Raw genomic sequence first — 21,502 nt, 5'->3', positions numbered from 1 at the left:
GGGAGTCAGGTGTGTGGGGCCTTCAAAGATATTTGTTTAAATATTAAGCAAAGAAGTCTAGCATAGCTTTAAAACAACAATATTAAGAAAGTGTTATTTCCATATTGAATAATCTCTGACCAGCTTTAGGAGCAGGCTAGTGTGCCACATTGTATTGCAGGCACTTGAGAGGTCTACTAAGCTTGCGATCTAGTTCCTTTAGAAGCATTAAGAAAATTCTGGTTGGATAAACACACTTAAATTCTCATTCTTTGGGACCCAAAGAACACAACATTTAATACTGCTTCACATGCTAATCTTCCTCTTTTTCATTCATGACATAAGGGCATCACCGACCAAGCAGCATTTATTGCCCATCCCTAACTGCGCAGAGGGCAGTTAAGAGTCAACCACATTGCTGTGGCTCTGGAGTCACATGTAAGCCAGACCAGGCAGTTTCTTTCCCTAAAGGACATTAGTAAACCAAATGAGCTTTTCCAATAATCGATTTATGGTCATTATTAGACTGTTAATTCCAGATATTTATTGAATTCAAATTCCACCATCTGCCGTGGCAGGATTTGAATCCACGTCCCCAGATCATTATCTGGGTCTTTGGGTTAACAGTCCAGCAACAATACCACTAGGCCATCACTTCCCCCTTCTGTTAAGTATTATAGTGTTGCTGCTTTTACATTTGGTGGGGGAAAGAGTATGAATTGTTATCCTTTAAATTGGGAAGCTAAAATAATAAACAGTACATTGCTGCTGAAACACTTGCCCTTGCAGAGATAGTCACTACGGGATCCTACTAGGAAATACTTCAATTGAGATTTTGGACAATGAGTGTAGTAAAAATAGTATAGCCAGTGAATGTTACATAAATGATCATACCATACACTGAAAGAAAGATTATGCTTGTTTGAAACTAATGTTAGACAAAGTAAATTTCTAAAACAAAATGGGTGGACGGAAGTTACCAACATTTACATTCATGAAGAAATTGCAGAAGTTCTGGAGGAGGAATGATTCACAATGTACTGCTCTTACACTACACAATGTTCATCAATGCAATTAATTTTTAAAAGGCGGTTTTTCATATGTTAATGGTATTTAATTATATGCTTTGATGGTCATTAGCTGGGACTCATATGAGCTCCTAAATGGATTGAAACTGTAGTGGTTGAGGTAGATGGTGCATGGCTGTAATGTGTACAACTGTAGATAAATGCCTATAAAGTGTAAAGGCTATTCTTCCATTAGCTGGCTTTCTGGAATCTAACAGTTAGTTACATTTACATACCATTGTGGTCTGAATTTTCTCCTCCACAAACTGTTGCACTAACGCTGGAACATCCCCGCTAATTGGTATTGCAACCTGTAATGTACAAAATGAAAAGTCTTCACGGAGCGAAAAAAAATTCAACATACATTTTAATTTCAAATCCTAGGAAAGCGCTGTATCACAAATAAATTCTGACTGGTCCTTTTCTAACTTTTTTTATAGTTATTTTACTACAAATTCCCTGGTTGGGAACAAATGGACCAAAAATGTTGAAATGGCAAGACCAAGTCATTAGACCCTTTATAAACCTGCTTGGGTATACATTACGATCATGGCACATCCTGCACGTCAATTCAAGGGTAACAACATCAAACTAGTTTTTATATAGAACCTTTTACAAACTCAGAACCTTCATTCAGAGGTGCTTCAAAAGCATTTAAATACTTTTAAAAATTAGTCATTGTTACGTAGGTAAACACAGCACAGAAACAGACCCTTCAGTCTAACTCGTCCATGCCGACCAGACATCCCAATCTGACCTAGTCCCATTTGCCAGCATTTGGCCCAAATCCCTCTAAACCCTTCCTATTCATGTACCCATCCAGATGCCTTTTAAATGTTGTAGTTGTACCCACCTCCACCACCACCCCTGGCAGCTCTTTCCACAAATACCACTCTCTGCATGAAAAAGTTGCTCCTCAGCTACTTTTCCCCACTCAGTTTAAACCTGTGCCCTCTAGCTTTGGACTCCCCTCACCCTAGGATAAATACCTTGTTATTTACCCCATCCATGCCCTTCATGATTTTAGAAACCTCTATAAAGGTTACCCCTCAGCCGCCAATGCTCCTGGGAAAAAAACCCAGCCTATTCAGCCTCTCTCTATAACTCAAACCTTCCAGTCCCGGCAACATCCTTGTAAATCTTTTGTGCACCCTCTCAAGTTTAACAACATCCTTCCTATAAATGGGTAACCAGAACTGTATGCAGTATTCTAAAAGTGGCCTCACCAATGTCCTGAACAGCCACAACATGATGTCCCAGCTCCTATACTCAATGTTATAACCAACGGAGGCAAGCATGCCAAAAGCTTTTTTTAACCATCATCTACCTGCAACTCCACTTTCAAGGAACTATACATTAGCATAGATCTCTTTGTTCAGCAATACACCCTAGGGGCCTACCATTAACTGTAAATCCCACCCTGGTTTGCCTTACCAAAAGGATCAGTGTGGACTCGATGGGCCAAACGACCTGCTTCCACACTGTAGGTATCATTACCAAAATGCAACATCTCTCATTTATCTAACCTCCATCTGCCACTTTCTGGCCCATTGGCCCATCCGATCCTTGAGGCACACTGCTGGTCACAGGTCTCCCAGTCAAAAAAGCAACCCTCCATCACCACCCTGTCTCCCTCCTTCAAGCCAAATTTTGTATTCAATTGGCTAGCTCCTCCTGGATTGCATGTGATTTAGCTTTACTAACCAGTCTGTCATGCAGGACCTCGTTGTTAATCATGATTTTACTGCAAAACTTTCAAAGTCCCTCAAAAGCAATAACATAAATGGCCACTTCATTTGTTTTGGACCTAGGGGTTCAAGTACACAATTCTTTGAAGTTTGCGTCACATATAGACAGGGTGGTTAAAAAGGCATTTGGCACACTTGCCTTCATTGCTCAGTCCTTTCAGCATGGGAGTTGGGAAGCTATGTTGAGGTTGTACAGGACATTGGCAAGGCCTCTTTTGGGATACTGCGTCCGGTTCTGGTTGCCCAGTTATAGGAAGGATATTATTAAGTTGGAGAGTGTTCAGAAAAGATTTACCAGGAAGTTGCCAGGTATGGAAGGTTTGCGTTATAAAGAAAGGCTGGGAGATTTTTCACGAACGTAGGAAGTTGAGAGGCGACCTGATAGAGGGTTATAAAATGTTGCTGGGTATACATGGAGTTAGTGGTGTTTGTCTTTTGCCTAGGATAGGGATTTCAAGACTAAGGGGCACATTTTTAAGGTGAGAGGACAGAGATTTAAAGACAGACATGAGGGGCATTTTTGTTTTAACATAGGTGGTTTGCATGTGGAATGAATGTCCTGAGGAAGTGTTGGATTTAAGTACAACTATAACATTTAAAGGACATTTGGATAAGTACATGAATGGGAGAGGTCTGAAGGGATATGAGCCAGAGGCAGACAGGTGTGACTAGTTAGGATTATATTTGGCATGGACTGGTTGGACCGAAGGGTTTGTTTCCATGCTGTATGACTCTATGGTGCTGTAACGTGAATAATTTTTTTTAATTCATTCATGGAATGTGGGGTGTCATTGGCCCATCCCTAATTGCTACTTGAACTCAGTAGCTTTCTAGGGCCATTTTGGAGGACAAAAGAGAGTCAACCACATTACTTTGGTTTTTAAATTACTCTTGCCTTTACATTAGAAACTTTTGAATTTTAATCCTGATTTGAATGCATAATCTGGGAGGACATAATACTGCAAATGTAAAAGAAGACTTGCTACCAAGATCTAGGTTACAGCTTTCAACTTTGACTACAGGGTAAAGCCCACCAAGTGTTTTTTCCAACATTTTTCCCTCAAACAGTTTCACCATTGATCACACTGACTGTTTCAAGTATCTCATTATTGCTTAATGGGACTTTGTCACCACAGAATGGCTTGCATTTCCCTACACTTCAATAATGTGACAAGTACATTCTTAGGGTGCTAACTTCCCTTTAAGACTTTACATTTTTAAATTGTCTGCCCACTTTCCCTACACCCACACTAATTCCCTTGCTACATTTTTCTGCTGTTTAAATTTTCAGTTATGCGTTGTCTTTTTGGAAAATTGCTGAAGTGGGTGGGAACTATCAATGGGAATTCTTAAACCACTGAATAACCAGTTCTCAGGAGATATTCAGGTTGCTAGTTCCACTGAAAACAGCAGGATCAGTTAAGTTTGAAACTACGTTTTCCAGTGGCCCTGACTGATAATTTTTGAAGGTGGCAAAGGATAGTAAAAGGGGAACTCGGAACTCAGATCAGTAACCTCTAACAATCAGGAGAGGAGGGATGAATCAGCTCCTCACTTTTCAACCTCCTTGTTTAGCAACAATAAAGATTTGTGGCTCCTTTCAACATAAGGCTATATCTCTCTCTAATTAAAATATAGTTACCAGATTTCTATTATTGTTAGTAAGAAGCCAACGCTGGGAAAATTAATATTCACAGCAAGTAAACATACACACAAGTACAAAGTTAAAGGAAGACAGGGCCAGTACAAATGAAAGATAAAAGAATATGTTACTTAAGGGTGGCATGGTAGCTCAGTGGCTAGCAATGCTGCCTCACATCGCCAGGGGCCCAGGTGCAATTCCAGCCTCAGGTGACTGTGTGGAGTTTGCACATTTTCCCCTTGTCTGTGTGGGTTTCCTCCAGGTGCTCCAGTTTCCCACCACAGTCCAAAGATTTTCACGCATAGGGTGGTGCGTGTATGGAATGAGTTGCCAGAGGAAGTGGTGGAAGCTGGGACAATAACATTTAAAAGGCATCTGCAGGGGTACATGAATAGGAAGGGTTTAGAGGGATATGGGCCAAATACTGGCAAATAGGACTAGATTTATATAGGATATCTGGTCAGCATGGGCGAGTTGGACCAAAGGGTCTGTTTCCATGCTGTATATCGCCATGACTCTCTGCACTAGTTAGATGGATTGGCTATGCTAAATTTCCTATAGTGTGCAGGCTAGGTGGATTAGCCATGGGAAATGCAGGGTTACAGGGATAGGGTAGTGGGGTAGGTCTGGGTGGGATGCTGTTTGGAGGATCAGTGTGGCCTCGATGGGCCAAACGACCTGCTTCCACACTGTAGGTATCATAAATGTTTTTAAAAACTTCTAAAATCCTCTGGGATACAAGGTTTTAATCTGAGACCACAGCGATGCCATATTCTCAGCAGTAGCAAATATTTCACTTGCCCTTTGAGTATCCTGTGTTCTCATGCATCTTTTGAACCAGTTCTGTCAACATTCACGTCTTCTCAAGAGACTGAGATCTTTCCACACTATTCCAGTAACAAATCATCTCCCCTGCTTTGTCAAAAGCAGATCCCTGAAAAATACAGCTGGCTTGTGTCTTCAATGTCTTGAGTTCCTTATTTCCAAGGCTGACAATTGTAGGTAATTTCTTTAATCACCAAAACATGAAGTCTATCAATTGGGTGTAAATCAAAATAGAGATAAGTATTTCTTCATGCCTGACTGGATGAACAGGTTTTCAGTATCTTTTGAGCAAAGTGTTAATTTCAGTTCAGGCAATATTTTTTATTCCACGTTGGTTTCATGAAGTATGGTTTATCTATATGTTCAGCTGATTGCTGTGGCCATTTAAAGTCAGTGTTTCTTACATTTTTAAATCCATTTTAGGTCAGTGAAGATCCCAGGTATTAATATTAGATGATAGAATTTGAAAATAAATTACCCATTTTCATCAACATCATGACAAACCTAACTCAAAGCCTGAAATACTTGTATTGCTGTTCAGCCACCAACCTTTTCCAACCCCTAACCTTGCCTCTTGCATAGTAGCATATTAATCATTGACATCATTTGTGACAACTCTGAAGAGGAGGAACTGTAGAAATTTTGCAAATTTATGTCAAAAGTTTCTGCATAAGCGTAAGTCACATACTGCTACTTGGTAGGAAAACCCAATAAAGGGCCCTGTTGCAACCAACTCCTGTAAAAACAAAGACAGGCTCCTCCTAATTTTAGAGCAACTTGTCACACACTCTTATTGACACCTTATAAAAATCATTTGATGCATGCTCCTGGAAGATGCAACAACCTACAAAATTTTCATTTTATAAAAACATACTTGGTTCTATTTGAAAGGTAAACCGAAGTGTGAAGTCACTCTACTGCAATATGAACCAAGCACAGCAATATCAAAATACTCCACAGATTGTGTAGCAATAAATAATTGCATTCTCCGTGTTGGAAATGTACTACAGGTTGTGTAGTTATAATGCATGTTGAAGAAGCCTAGAGAAACAGATAACTTACCTCAGAGCTCACACAGCCATCTGGTTCTTTCAATACATCTGGAACAATGAAAGAGAAAGCAGACAATCAAAATAATTAACTGGTTATGACACATCGCACTGACTAATGGAACGGTACAGCATAGATGCAGTGTAACTTGCATGCTTGTAAATAATATTCATACCTTTCATTTTTCAAGATGTGGAGGTGCTGGTGTAGGACTGGGGTGGACAAACGCAAAAATCACATGACACCAGGTTACTGTCTAACAGGTTTATTTGAAATCACAAGCTGTCGAAGCATAGCTCCTTCGTCAGGTGTAGTGAGAGGAGAGCACACAGACGCAGAGTTTATAGGCAGAGAGATGAAGGGAAAAGAGACCAAAGGATCATACAACTGGTGTGAGTGAACAAACCTAAAATGGTTGACTGCCTGCCTCCTGTTGAATCTTTCATCATTTTCATACATTCCTGCATTCTAGAAATTGCAGAAGCAGGGTATAGAGAACTCTGTTAGAAAGGGGGCGCAAGTTTCGATTGATTAAGATGCAAATTCCAGAATCTGTTTCAAGTTACTGCCCCAAGATATTTAAAGCTTTCATCAATGTCTGCCTAACCTTCCAAACTTCAATCAGGCAGAGCAATAGGAATATAAAAGGTGACATCTCAGGTCAGACACTGAATTGTAGGTGTGAGGCCTTGTTAAGAATTTGTCTCAGCGTTTTAAGCTGAAGTCAGGCTGGTTTTATTCCAAAAGCAGGAATTGCCACACTGATAGACTGTGACCACAAACTGAGTGTTTCTTGAACAAAGTAGAATGTATCAGCAAATAAACAAACATCTTGGGTGAAATGATTCACCCGATAGGTTTATATGTGCATGCGTGTGTACACATGTGCACGCGAGACAGTGCGTGACAGAGTGTGCATTCAAGCGCATAATAAGTAATCCAAAACTACAAACTAATTAAGGTAACGAGATCATAACTTATCAAGGTAATGTTGTCAAAACAGGACAATAAGGAAGATTTTACAGATATAGAACAGTGTGGCAGGGTCACCTGTAGCACGACATGAACCCAAGATCACAGTTGAGGCCATCTTCGTGGGTGTGGAACTTGGCTATCAGTCTCTGCTTGGCCACATGCAAAGATTTACTTGTTACTTCCACGGCCCGTGCAACTTCTATAACTCAACAGTACTAGCCACTGAGCCACCGTGCCACCCATACGTAGCATATTCTTTTATCTTTCATTTGTACTGGGCCGTCCTTTAACTTTGTACTTGTGTGTATGCTTACTTAATGTGAATGTTAATTTTCTCAGCATTGGCTTCTTACTAACAATGATAGAAATCTGGTAACTATACTTGATTTACTCATTCTTCTTCAGATTGTTTCACACAATTTACCTTCCCATTTTCTCAGCTCAAGATTGTAGCTCATATCAGGAATAAAGCTCCACCAGTGACCCAGACCTACAGGTCTAGATAAAGACCATAACAGTGTATTTGGTCATTGGGATATCTCAGTCGAGTCAATTCAATGCACTCTTTGAATCAGAGGTCAACAGTATGTCTGCAACAGTTGGCCTGGACAAATACAAGGTAAGTGGGAATCAAAGCAAAACTCTTCCAAATGGAAGAGAAGATTTTCTTTAAAAAAGTGAAGCCAAGACAAGCACTTCATTGTTCTAATTATTCAATTTTAGAAAGTTGTGATTAGGAAAAATTGTATTTTCTGCTACTCCACATTGCGCGTATCACTAAGCATGTTCCACGATCCCCCAGTGAGCTAAACAAACATTATGTGACATTGTTCGATGAAGCATGTGACAGATACAGTCATCCAGCTGTAATAGGCAGAGCCACAGGGACTCAACCACCACACTAATCTTAGCCCACAGCACCTAATACACTCACAATGCACAGTAATATTTATTCAAGTGCAAATTTACTAACTGCTTGCTGCTATTTAGTATCCAAGGAAGCGAAACACTTTTTAAAAAGCACAAACACACTTTTTGCCTTGCAATCCTACCAAAGGTTAAATACACAAAGGCATGCAAATACGACTGCAGAGTTCATGTGGCCACTGACAGTATCTAATTACTCAGTCTTATTTACTCTTGAGAAATGCAATTCACCAAATCGATTTCCAAATTCATCACGCAGCCATTGGCTAACTTATGAGATTTCATAATAAACCAATTTTTTCACCCAAATAAAACAATTCTTTTTCACCCTGACCATAGTAGAAATATGGAAGGTGCTGCCTTAGAGGGTGGTGGTGGAAGATACTCTGGCAACATTTAATAAGGATTTGGATGAACACTTAAAATGCCAGTGTATAGTAAACTGTGGACCAAGCGCAGGTAAATGGGATTAGTGTAGTTTTTTTTTGTGGGTTTGCATAGACACAGGTAGCCGAAGGGCCTGTTTCTAAACCATATGGCTATATCTCTTACACAAATGAGTGATACAGAGACTGTATTTATAATTTTGCTACAACTGGGAAAGAGTTGTGCTTCCACATTCACACACTCATTCTTTATGAGATAAAATTAATCTCAGCATCAGTAAATTTTTTTTACTTATATTTATATTATAATCAATGATCACTATAATCTGGCGTGAATAGATTAGGGAATTTGCATTTTATTCTATATAATCATGGTTCTCAGTGTAACATATACATAAATGAGCATTCCCTCTTTTGTCAAATAAATCGCTAACCATTGCACTAAATATTTTCCCAGCTGTCACAAGATTATAATTACAATCTCTACATCTCATACACAAATGAGTCATAGAGCCATATAGAATAGAAACAGGCCCTTCGGCTGACCATGTCTATGCCAACCAATAAAAAAAAACAAAAGAACTGCAAATGCTGTAAATCAGGAACAAAAGCAGAAGTTGGTGGAAAAGCTCAGCAGGTCTGGCAGCATCTGTAAAGATAAATCAGAGTTAACATTTCTGATATGGTGACCCTTCCTCAGAACAAAATAAAATATTACACTAATCCCATTTACCTGCCCTTGGCCTATAACCTGCAATACCCTGGCATTTTAAGCAGTCATCCAGATCCTTCTTAAATTTTGTGAATATTTTGTTAATAACACAGACTAGCTCTACTCATCCCAACAACTTCTCCAAAGCAAATTAGCCCAAAACACAATAGCATTAATTGAAAAGTCTCAGTTAAACCAGAGAGAGTGGAGACAGAAAGAAGATTTGTATTTAACAAAATTATCCATAACAAAGTACGTGTGCTTTTAAAGTGCCGCCATTGTCATCATGTAGGAAACGTGACAGCATTAATGACCGTACATTTTTAAATTCACAGTCAATGAAGAATAACTAGTGTTCCACGCCGCTACAGAGAACTCCCTGTCACTTTACAAACAGTACTATTAGCTTGTTTATATCCACCTGACAGCAGAAAGGGCCTCAGTTTAATGCCACATCTGCACAATGGACTTTTAATATTCATGAACTAATAGCCATTAATTGAGCATATACATATAAAAGGTGAACACAAAATCACTGAAATCCCAGAGGACCATGGGTTGTTCTCTCAATAAACATGCCTCAGGCGAGGGGTAAGGTTGAGAAGGAGAAACCACAGGTAGTATGGGAACTGAACCCACGCTGAATTGCAACAAACTGTTCAGCCAACTCAGCTGACCAATCATCCCATATTTATAGAGAGCACCTGTGACACTGGGCGTGAGGTAAGAGTGCCAAAACTGAGGAAGTCTATAAATTCTCCAAGAATTGTGTCTGCGTTTCATTCTCACTAACTGACCTGGAATATCTGTTAAGATCCAACAGCAGTGCGGTCCCTCAGTATTACGCTGGAATATGAACCTAGATGTTGTGCTCATGAGACATGAACTCATAACCTTGACTCAGAGGCAGCAAGGTTGAGGATCTGCAAGGTTCCAGCACTTGAAATGCACTGTAACAGCAGATGAATTCACACCCAAAATCTTACAAATAGTACCCCAAAATACAACAACCAGACAAAATAATTCAAGGTCACTTCAGTGTATCTCAATTGGAGGGGCAGGGAGTGGGGTCACAATCTGTAAGTAGCTTTTACCCCAATCATAGTTTGTCTCTCCCATGTTAGTGCTCCAGCTCCTCCAATCACAAGTCCCCTTCGATGCCCTTTCCAAGGTTTGTGTGGCTGTGTAGCTATCTGCAATGTGCCAGATTTTGTAATACATCGTCAGTAATACCAAACTGGAGGGAGAAGATGATGTGACCTGAAACAAAGAGGTTGGAAATCAAGGCCATACAATGTCTCAGAACCCCATGATAGGCCAAGCTTCCAAGGGTCAGCGTACAAGATTCATTCGTCCAAAAAGTACTCAAAATACCCTAGACATTAGTCAACTTGTGAGGTGAGGGGCTGGGAGGCTTGAAATAAATGTAAGCAATGGACACGTGGAGCATTTGGAGGCCAGCACCAAATTGAGAGTAAGAATAGGGTGCGCTTAAACCAATCTAATCCTGTTTCCATACTAATCACTAAAGGGGATTTTGATCGAGTCTCCTCCTCTTTAAACGACAGTGGCTGAGATCAGGTAGCTCAACCCAGACTGGTATCAGTATTGGAGCTTTGCTGATCTGTTTTCGTTGTGCAACCCTAACTGCTGATAGGTTTTTGGGAATTGAGTTTAACTGGTCTTCATAAAAACGTATAGCTTTGTCGAAAGACAGTAACAACTTTGAGGCCTGTGCAATAAACCCAAAAGAAACTATAAACCCCAGATGATGAATTTGTCTTTATATATATTGTTCCAGCTCCCTGAGGCATTGCAGTGCAGAACCAAAGGGCAACTAGAAAATATTCTATTTACCTGTTTCTTCATATGTCTGACAAACAAATACAATAAACTTGCATCAAGTAGGAGCTTTCACATTGAATGAGACATTTTCTCTTCTGATTCTCCTTTTGTTTCCTTTAATGGTGTTGGGGTGTTGTTTGGAGAAGGTAAATGTCCACTACAGACTAGCCTGTACATAGCTGTCACAGTGCACAGAAACTAGTAACCAGAATGGTACATGCAGTAGGGGTCTTTACACTTGTTGACAGATTGCAGAAGCTGGGGCTGTTTTTCTTGGAGCAGCGATTAAAAGGTAACTAATGGTAATCTGAAGGTGTTCAAAACAACGAGGACTCTGGACAGAGTGGATGGACAGAAAAGGCAAGAACCAGGGGACACCAATTTAAAATGACTGATTCTGTTATCAATGACATAAAGGTCATTTTTATGCTTTGAATGATTAGGATCTAGAATGTGCTGCCTGCCTGAGATTTTGATGATGATTTGCAAAAAGGAATTAGATAATTATCTGAAGAGAACAAAAGTTGCCCGGAAACTCGAAGCAGCCCTCAAAAGAGAAAAATGACGCTCGTGACTACAAAGTACAATGACTGGATCCAAAAAGAAACTAGATTTGGACTGCAGAAGTCTTTCCACATCTCTCTCAGCTTTAAAGGATCTCACGTGGCACGAGTTTAGCTTGTAGGTACAGGTTTATGGAACAAAAGTACTATAACTTACCAACTGCAATGATCAAGACCGGGGCTTTCTTCTGTGATGAGGTAGGCACGAAAGCACACAGTTGAATCAAAGTGATCCTTGCTATACTGGTTCTGGGACTACTTAATGCTAAATATAAGGAGGGAAGACTCCAAGTATTTAATTCACCTTGAAAAACTGCTCTCCAACTTGAAGCAAACATTCAAATATATTCTGTACCTCCTAATGGCTCACTGACAAGATGTTCATACAAATTCAAATATTAGGTTAAGGAAACATACACCTTTCCAAGTCATTATTCAAATTAGCATTAACAATGCTGCATAAACTAATATTTAAATTATTTTGGTCAATGTTGCTGCAAAAATAAAGATTAAAAGCCACCCTTTCTCAGGTACACTATTTTCAAGGACTTGGGCTGTGCTCTTGCAATTCAAAATTAACATCCTGATCGTAGTACTGACTAATCAGGTACTTATGGTCACTAATCTCAAAATCAGGATCACTTAAATGCAATTAGTAGGTTTATGTCAACTTAAGAGGACAGGAGTTTGTAGATGTGGATTTTACAGACTTTTTTTTCCCAATATTATAGGGTCTGTGCAGCCGCATGAAAATCACAACTATTACCATCTTCCAGTTCGTGAAGAAATTACAAGTTATTGCAGCTCAGACCTACCTCACGTAAGTAAAGGGGCAGGTTTATAAAGTCTAGAAGGTAAAAGCCCAATTTGAACAGCACTTCCAATCCAGTTCATGATTTGTACCAGAAGCGCAAATCAAGGAAAAGCTTCTCCACAACATTTCACTGTAGAAAGATGTTTTGAATACATTCTTTAAACCTTCAAATATGGCAAATCATTAGAGCTTATGAATTCAAGAAACCTTTAAAAAGCATGAATTTCTGAATATTTAAGCAATGATCAGTTCTCTGCTAAATGTCAAGTGCACGTAACAATGTGTATACAGTTGTTATTACTGCAGTCTGTTTGCTCACTAAGTTATTTCTCTCAGAATTACAAAGACCCTCTAGGTTACAACATGCAACAACACACACCATCACATCATTAACATCCTACAGTAAATGGATCCATAATCTTAAGAAGCACCCAACCCTTTTCTAAAAACAAAACACTTTACCCACAATAGCTTTCAAGTACCCCTACATCCCAGCCCCTCCATCACACAATTTGCTCATTATTTTGAAAGAAGTAGTGAGAAAAGTGTTCAACTGTTATCAGCTTTCCCTGGGTATAGATTGGAAGCACTGTACTGAGATCCCAAACAAACTGGGAAAAAGGATACAAAGATTTTTACCAGCAAACTGAACAACAATCACCCTGGTATATGAAGGAAACCAGGGCATTTAATGTCATTATTTGAATTTACTCTCAAGATGTGGGTGATGCTGGCCAAACCACATTTGGGGATGTGGAGAAAGCTGTTAACAAGGCATTCAGGATTGAGAGTTTTATAAATACCGACAGAACTGCGAATGCAGTAAATCAGAAACAAAAACCCAAGTTGCTGGAAAAAGTCAGAAGGTCTGGCAGTACTTGGGAAGAAAAATCAGAATTAACCTTTTGGGTCCGGTGACTCTTCCTCAGAACTGATGGTAGGTAGGAAAATGTCAGTGTATATGCAGAAAATTTAAGTGGGGGGAAAAGAGGGCCGAGTAAACAATAGATGGGGAAAGAGCCCAAAAAAACAGAACAGGAGTTGAAAATGATCTGGCTAGGAGGGTGAATAGCTGTTAATGGAGACTGTTAGTGACTAACAATAGGTAGTCTGTAATGGCAGACTATGTGATAACAAGGCCTGGTGTGTGGGGTAGGGGTCTAGGACATGGGAGAGTTCAGGGCCTAAAATTATTGAACTCAATATTGAATCTGGAGGGCTGCAGGGTCCCCAAGCAGAAAATGAGGTGTTGTTCTTCCAGCTTTGCTGGAAAACTACAGCATGCCTGAGACAGAGAATGTTGGCGAGGGAACAGGGTGGTTTGTTAAAGTGGCAGGCAACTGGAAGCTTAGGGTCTTTTTTGAGGCAAACCGTAGACGTTCTGTGAAGTGGTCACCCAGTCTACACTTCGTTTCCCCAACATAAAGGAGACCACATTGTGAGCGACGAATGCAGTAAACTAGATTGTGGGGAGTGCAGGTAAAGTGCTGCTTCACCCATAAGCTATGTTTGGGCCCTGGGATAGTGGGGAGGGAGGACTTAAATGGGCAGGTGTTACACCTTTGGTGATTGCTGGGGAAGGTACCATGGGGTGGAGGGGATTGTTGGGAGTAAAGGAAGAGTGGACCAAGGTTTCCCCAGAGGGAATGTTCCCTGCAGAAGGCAGGCAAGGGAGGGGAGGGGACTATGTGTCTGGTGGTGGCATCTTGCTGGAAGTGGCAGAAATGGCGGCTGATGATCTTCTGCATGTGGATGCTGGTGGGATGGTAGGTAAGGTCAAGGGAAACCCTATTGCTGTTGCGGGAGGGAAGGGGGTGAGGGCAGAAGTGCAGGAGATGGACTGGACCCAGTTGAGGGCCCTGTTGACAATGGTGCTGGGGAATCCTCGGTTGAGGAAGAAGGTGGACAATCCAGAAGCTCCCTTGTCGAAGTTGGCCTCATTGGAACACATGCGAAAAAGACAGAGGAACTTGGAGTATGGAATGGAGTCTTTACAGGAAGCAGGGTGCAAGGATGTATAGTCCAGGTAGCTGTGGGAATTTAGGTGGGTCTGTAGTGGATAGTAGTGGCCACTCCATTCCCAGAAATCAGAAGTCTTTCTGATGACACCAGGTTATAGTCTAACAGGTTTATTTGAAATCACAAGCTTTCAAAGCATTGCCCCTTTGTCAGGTGCAGTGAGAGAGGAGAGCACACAAGACCCAGAGTTTACAGGGAGAGATCAAAAGCTCATACAACTGGTGAGTGGAGTGTCAGGTAAGTCTCTGCAGGTGACCAAGAGCGTTCAACGGTGAGTAAATTGTCAACAGCTGAGTAATCAGCAAAGGGATGACCTATAATCTGATTGAGTGAGGAAGAGAGATAATTACAAAAAATTAAAAATAAAGTGGTGCTGGAGACAAACTAATTGACTGGAATTGTATGCCAAATTCAAAACTGTACAACCTAATTAAGGTAGAGAGATCATAGCGATTTATCAAGGTGATGGTGTCAAAATAGGACAGCAAGGAAGATTTTAGATACAGAACAGCGTGGCGGGGGGGGGGTCACCTACAGCATGACATGAACCCAAGATCACGGTTGAGGCCATCTTCATGGGTACGGAACTTAGCTATCAGTCTCTATTCGGCGATTCTGCATTGTTGTGTATCTCGACGTCTGCTTTGGAGGCTGTAAAGACAGATGCAAAGTGTTTGCTTAATACTTCAGCTGCACATTCTGCCTCCATGTGTAAATCTCCTTTCTGGCTCCTAACTGTATTTTCTTTTGCATTTCTTTCATTATTTATACAGCCACAGAAGATTTCAGGTTTTCCTTTTACGTTGGGGCCAGCCTCTTTGCTTCTCTTATTTGCTTTCTCACCTCCTTTTTAAATCTTCCATAATCAGCCTGGCTCTCAAAACATATTTTCTATGTTAAATCTGTCATACGCATATTTTATTTTCTCCTTATTTTAGTTTCTATATCTTTTTATCATCCGGGAATCTTTCGATCTATTTACCGTATCTATCCCTTTTGAGGATATATACCTTGACTGTGCCTGAACTCGCTCTCCTTTAAAAGCAGCCTATTATCCAGCCACTATTTTTCCTGCCTAATTTAGACTTTAATTTATTTGGCTCAGGTCAGTTCCACTGAAATTGACTTTCGTCTGTGAATCATTCTTACTTTGAATTACTCTGATGTTTTCTATAATCACCCTAAATCTTGTGATATAGTCGTCACTGTACCCTAAAGTTCTCTAACAGACAATTGATCTACTTGGCCCACCTCATTCCCAAGAACCAGATCAAGTATTGCCACCTTTACCTTTCAAAGGGAAACATGCGACTGTACAAAATTCTCCTGAACACACTAGGAATTGTTGCCACTCACTGCACTTTATAATATGATTTCCTAAGTCTATATTCAGCTAGTCTTCCTTATAATTATATTATTCATGCAACTCTAGTCTCCTTGCAAATTTGTTCCTCCAAATCTTTTCCACTAGTTGGTAACCTATAAACCATGCCAAGTAATGCAATTACCCTTTCTTGGTTCCATAGCTCCAGCCAAATAGCTTCTGCCCTTTGCTCTCCTTAATAAAGACTTCGACTCATGCCTTTTCTCTTCCGTTCCCGGGTTTCCTAAACACCATGTATCCAGGTCTCTGTTACAGCCACAACATTGTAACTTCAGATGGTAATCTGTGCCCAACAACAGCCACATGAATGAAAAGAATCATTCTACGCAGTCAAACAAGCAAATTGCATGATTGTACTGAGGACACAGTCTAACCAGCTTGCTAAATTGCATAGCTTCAAAACAGTTCTAGCAACTCAAATCTGAGCATCCACAAGCCGGACTATGTGATAGCATATTTGCATTCCACTTCGGTCTGTTATTTCATTGTTTAGTATATCTGCAAGTATTAGTAGCATCAAAAATAAGTGTAGAAAAGACATTTGGTACGCTTGCCTTCATTGCTCAGTCCTTTAAGTACAGGAGTTAGGAAGTCATGTTGAGGTTGTGCAGGACATTGTTAAGGCCTCTTCTGCAGTACTGTGTCTAATTCTGGTCCTCAGTTATATGAAGGGTGTTATCATCGGAGGGCTGGAGAGGGTTCAGAAGAGATTTACCAGGATGTTGCCAGGTATGGAAGGTTTGAATTATAAAGAAAGGCTGAATAGGCTGGGACTTTTTTTTCCACTGGTGTGTAGGAGGTTGAGAAGCGACCTGATAGAAGTTTAGAAAATAATGAGAGGTATACAGAGAGTTAACTTAAGTTGTCTTTTCCCTAGGATGGGGGATTTCAAGACTAGAGGGCACATTTTTAAGGTGAGAGGAGAGAGATTTAAAAAAGACATGAGGCAATTTTTTTTACATAGTAGTTCATGTTTGGAATGAACTCTCTGAGGAAGTGGAGGATGTGGTTACAATTACAACATTTAAAAGACATTTAGATAGACACATGAATAGCAAAGGTTTGGAGGCATATGGGCCAGGAACAGGCAGGTGGGACTGGTTTAGTTTGGGATTATGTCTGGCACAGACTGGTTGGACCGAAGGGTCTGTTTCTGTGCTACATGATTCTATGCACATGCCAATCATCTGTTGTGTTAATCTGTTGAAGTTACAACACAGGTTCAACGTACGCAAATCATAAAAATGGCAGCCATTCAGTCCATTGTGCACATGCTGACTGAGAGATCTGTCTATTTTGTAGCATACTTCAGATTTTCCCCTTAATTGACCGAGTCACCAGACCCGAACGTTAACTCTGTTTTTCCCTTCACAGATGCTGCCAGACCTGCTGAGCTTTTCCAGCAACTTTGTTTTTGTTCCCTCTGGTTACCAACTTATTTGCCAGACGAAATGGTTTTAGATTAAAGGTCCTTGAGAAATATAAAAGAAGCAGAAAAAAAAACTTGAACAAGGAATCACAAGGGCTAAAAGGAGGCATGAGATATTCTTCCAAGTGTGGTTAAGGAGAATCCCAAGGCATTTGTACACATATTTGGAGCTAGAAAGTAGCTAGGGAAAGGATATGACCACTCAAGATAAAGGAGGGAGTTTATGCATGGAGCCAGAGAAAATGCATGAAGTCCTTAACTTTGCATCAGTATTCATCAAGGAGAAGGACATGGATGATGGCAAGAGTAGGGAGGGGTATGTTGAAATTCTAGGGCTTGTCAATACCAAGGAGGAGATGGTAGCTGTCTTAAAAAAACATTAATGTAGATAAATCCCTACGGCCTGATGAGATCGATTCCAGGATATTGAGGGAGGCAAGGGAGGAGATTGCTGGGGCCTTGACAGAGATCTTTGTATCCTCTTTAGCCACAGACAAGGTCCCAAAAGACTGGAGAATAGGCAGTGTTGATCCCTTGTTTAAGAAGGGCTACAGGAATAATCCAGGAAATTATAGGCCAGTGATATTTACATCAGTGGTACGACATTTATTGAAGAAGATTCTTAGGGACAGGATTTACCCATATGGAAAAGAATGAACTTATTAGGGATAGTCAGCATGGTTTTATGTGGGGGAGGCTTTGTCTCATGAATTTGAGTCTTTTGAGGAAGTGGCGAAGACGACTGAATGAGGGGAGGGTAGGGCAGTACGTGTTGTCTACATGGACTTTACTAAAGTATTTGACAAAGTCCCTCATGGTAGCTGGTCCAGAGATTAAATCACATGGGATCTACGGCAAGTTGGTAAGGTTGGATACAAAATTGTCATAGAAGACAAAGGACACACTGTGGAGGGGTGTTTTTTTGAGTCAAGGTCTGCTACCAGTCCGCAAGGATCAGTGCTGGAACCTCTTATCTTTTTAATATATATAAATGACTTGGATGAAAATGCAATTACTCTGATTAGTAAGTTTGCAGATGACACAAAAATTGATGGAATTATGGATAGTGAGGAAGGATGCCAAAGGATACAGCAGGATTTAGATCAGTTGAAAAGTTGGGTGTTTAATCCAAACAAGTGTGAGGTGATGTATCTTGGGGGATCAAATGCAAGAGGAAAGTATACAGTAAAATGCAGGACCATTAGGAGCACTGGTATGCTCCTTGGGGTGTAAGTCCATAGCTCCCTAAAAGTGGCAGCACAGTGGATAAAATGGTAAAGAAAGTATACAACATGCTTTCCTTCATCATTCGGAGCATTCAGTATAAAAGTTGGCAAATCATGTTGCAACTTATTAAGACTTTAGTTAAGTCACATTTGGAATAGTGTGCAGTTCTGGTCACCACACTAAGGGAAAGATGCGAAGGCTTTGGGGTATGTAAAAGAGGTTTACCATGGTATCACCTGTTTGGAGCATATTAACTATAAGGAGAGACTGTACAAACTTGTTTTGTTTTTACTAGTGTTGGAGGATGGTGGGGTGGGGGGAATGCAGTCTGAGAGAAGCATGTAAAATTTTTGACAAATGTGCTTAAGATGGATAGTCAGAGTCTTCTTCCCAGGATGGAAATGTCAAAAACCAGAGGGCACAGGCTTAAGGTGAAAGAATAAAAGTTTAAGTGAGATGTGCAAGGAAAGTTTTTTGTTTACACAGAGGGTGTTAGGTGCCTGGAACTCACTGCCAGGGCTGGGGGTGTGATAGAAGCAGATACAATAGCAATATTTAAGAGACATTTAGACAGATACATGAACACACAGGCAACAGAGGGGTATGAACCACATGCAGGCAGATGGGATTAGTTTAGAACAGTATCATGGTTGGCACAGACATGATGGGCCAAAGGGCCTGTTCCTGTGATATACTGTTCTATGTTCAATGTACTTACTGGATGTATCAAACCCCTCAGTTTTGGCTACTTCAATCAGATCTGCACTTAACTTCTCAGCTGTAACTAGAACCATCCCAACTTCTCCTTTCATGGTCAAATTCCCTCATTCTATGTATCACCCTGCGAATCTTCCTCTGCACTTCAGGGTTGCAACATCCTGTCTAAAGTGCAGTGCTCATAATTATAGATGAAACTCCAGCTGAGGCCCTAAACAGCGGTTGAAATGATTTAGCACAACTACTTGTTTTTCCATTCAACAACATCATTTATAAAAAATATTCCATAGGCTTCTTAACCATGTAGTCATTATTAACCTACCACCTTCAAATATATGAATATGCACCTCCAGATTACAAAGTGTATATTACAGAGGTGGTGGTGCTGGACATCTTAAAATGCATAAAGGTGGATAAATCCCTGGGATCTGATCAGGTGTCCCCTAGAATTCTGTCACAAGCTAGGGATGTGATTGCTGGGCCCCTTACTGAGATATTTGTATCAGTGATAGCCACAGGTGAGGTGCTGGAAGACTGGAGATTGGCTAACACGGTGCCACTATTTAAGAAAGGGGGTGAGGAAAAGCCAGGGAAGTATAAACCAATGGGTGAGCAAGTTGCTGGAGGGAATCCTGAGGGACAGGATTTACATATATTTGGAAAGGCAAGGACTGATTAGGGATAGTCAACATGACTTTGTGTGTGGGAAACTGTGTCTCACTAACTTGATTAGAGTTTTTTGAAGAAGTAACAAAGAGGATTGATGAGGGCAGAGCAATGGGCGTGATCTATATCGATTTCAGTAAGGCATTCAACAAGGTTCTTCATGGTAGACTGGTAAGCAAGGTTAAATCACTTAGAATACAGGGAGAACTAGCTATTTGGATTCAGAACTGGCTCAAAGGTACGAGACAGAGGGTGGTGGTGGAGGAACAAAAACAAAGTTGCCGGAAACGCTCAGCAGGCCTGGCAGCATCTGTGGAGGAGAAAACAGAGTTAATGTTTCGGGTCCGGTGACCCTTCCTCAGGTGACCCTGGTGGTGGAGGGCTGCTTTTCAGACTGCAGGCCTGTGACCAGCAGTATGCCACAAGGATCGGTGCTGGTCCACTGCTTTTTGTCATTTATCTCAATGATTTGGGTGTAAACATAGTAGGTTTGCAGATGACACCAAAATTGGAGGTGTAATGGACAGCAAAGAAGGTTACCTCAGAGTACAACGGGACCTTGATCAGATGTGCCAATGGGCCGAGGAGTGGCAGATGGAGTTTAATTTACATAAATGTGAGGTGTTGCATTTTGGATAGGCATATCAGGGCAGGATAAAGGTCCTGGGGAGAGTTGCTGAACAAAGAGACCTTGGAGTGCAGGTTTATTGTCCCTTGAAACTGGAGTCACAGGTAGACAGGACAGTGAAGGTGGTGTTTGGTATGCTTGCCTTTATTGGTCAGTGCATTGAGTACAGGAGTTGGAAGGTCATGTTGCAGCTGTACAGGGCATTGGTTAGGCCACTTTTGGAATACTGTATTCAATTCTGGTCTCCCTGTTGTGAAACTTGAAAGGGATCAGAAATGATTCACAAGGATGTTGCCAGGGTTGGGGAGTTTAGCTATAGGGAGAGGCTGAATAGGCTGGGGCTATTTTCTCTGCAGCAGAGACTGAGGGATGACCTTACAAAGGTTTATAAAGTCATGAGGGGCATGGACAGGGTAAAAAGCCAAGGTCTTTTCCCCACAGTGGGGGAGTCCAAAAGTAGAGGGCATAGGTTTTAGGTGAGAGGGGAAAGATTTAAAAAGGACCCACGGGGCAACATTTTCACACAGAGGGTGGTACATGTATGGAATGAGCTGGCAGAGGAAGTGGAGGAGGCTGGTACATCATTTAAAAGGCATCCGGATGGGTCTATGAATCGGAAGGGTTTAGAGGGATATATGCCAATGCTGACAAATGGGCCCAGATTAATTTAGGCTATCTGGTCAGCATGGACGAGTCAGGCTGAAGGATCTGTTTCCATGTCGTACAGCTCTATGACTTGCCTTACATGCCTCACCCCTACCAAAATATATACTTACATTGTGAGATAGTAAGAACTGCCAATGCTGGCGTTAGAGATAACACAGTGTGGAGCTGGAGGAACACAGCAGTCCAGGCAGCATCAGAGGAACAGGAAAGCTGATGTTTCGGGTCGGGACCCA

General features: G+C 41.0%; 1 protein-coding gene across 3 annotated transcripts in view; it reads right to left on the bottom strand.

Annotated features, from left to right (window-relative positions):
- pnpla7b (patatin-like phospholipase domain containing 7b) overlaps positions 1-21,502 on the bottom strand; it is a 312,946-nt gene that overhangs the window by 284,231 nt on the left and 7,213 nt on the right. For 2 of the 3 annotated variants that reach the window (XM_048613829.1, XM_048613830.1), the window contains exons 2-4: positions 10,406-10,571; positions 6,324-6,361; positions 1,283-1,357 (exon numbers count right to left, since the gene is read on the bottom strand). In XM_048613829.1, coding sequence (XP_048469786.1) covers positions 1,283-1,357; positions 6,324-6,361; positions 10,406-10,532 — 240 coding nt within the window. In that variant the 5' untranslated portion in view covers positions 10,533-10,571. The remainder of the gene's footprint in view (positions 1-1,282; positions 1,358-6,323; positions 6,362-10,405; positions 10,572-21,502) is intronic. The other variant, XM_048613831.1, reaches the window with a different exon arrangement.

This window comes from Rhincodon typus, chromosome 28 (assembly GCF_021869965.1).
Source record: "Rhincodon typus isolate 14 chromosome 28, sRhiTyp1.1, whole genome shotgun sequence".
Lineage (NCBI taxonomy): Eukaryota > Metazoa > Chordata > Chondrichthyes > Orectolobiformes > Rhincodontidae > Rhincodon > Rhincodon typus.
Note: the sequence above shows the minus strand (reverse complement) of the source record. Positions and strands in the feature narration are given on the sequence as shown.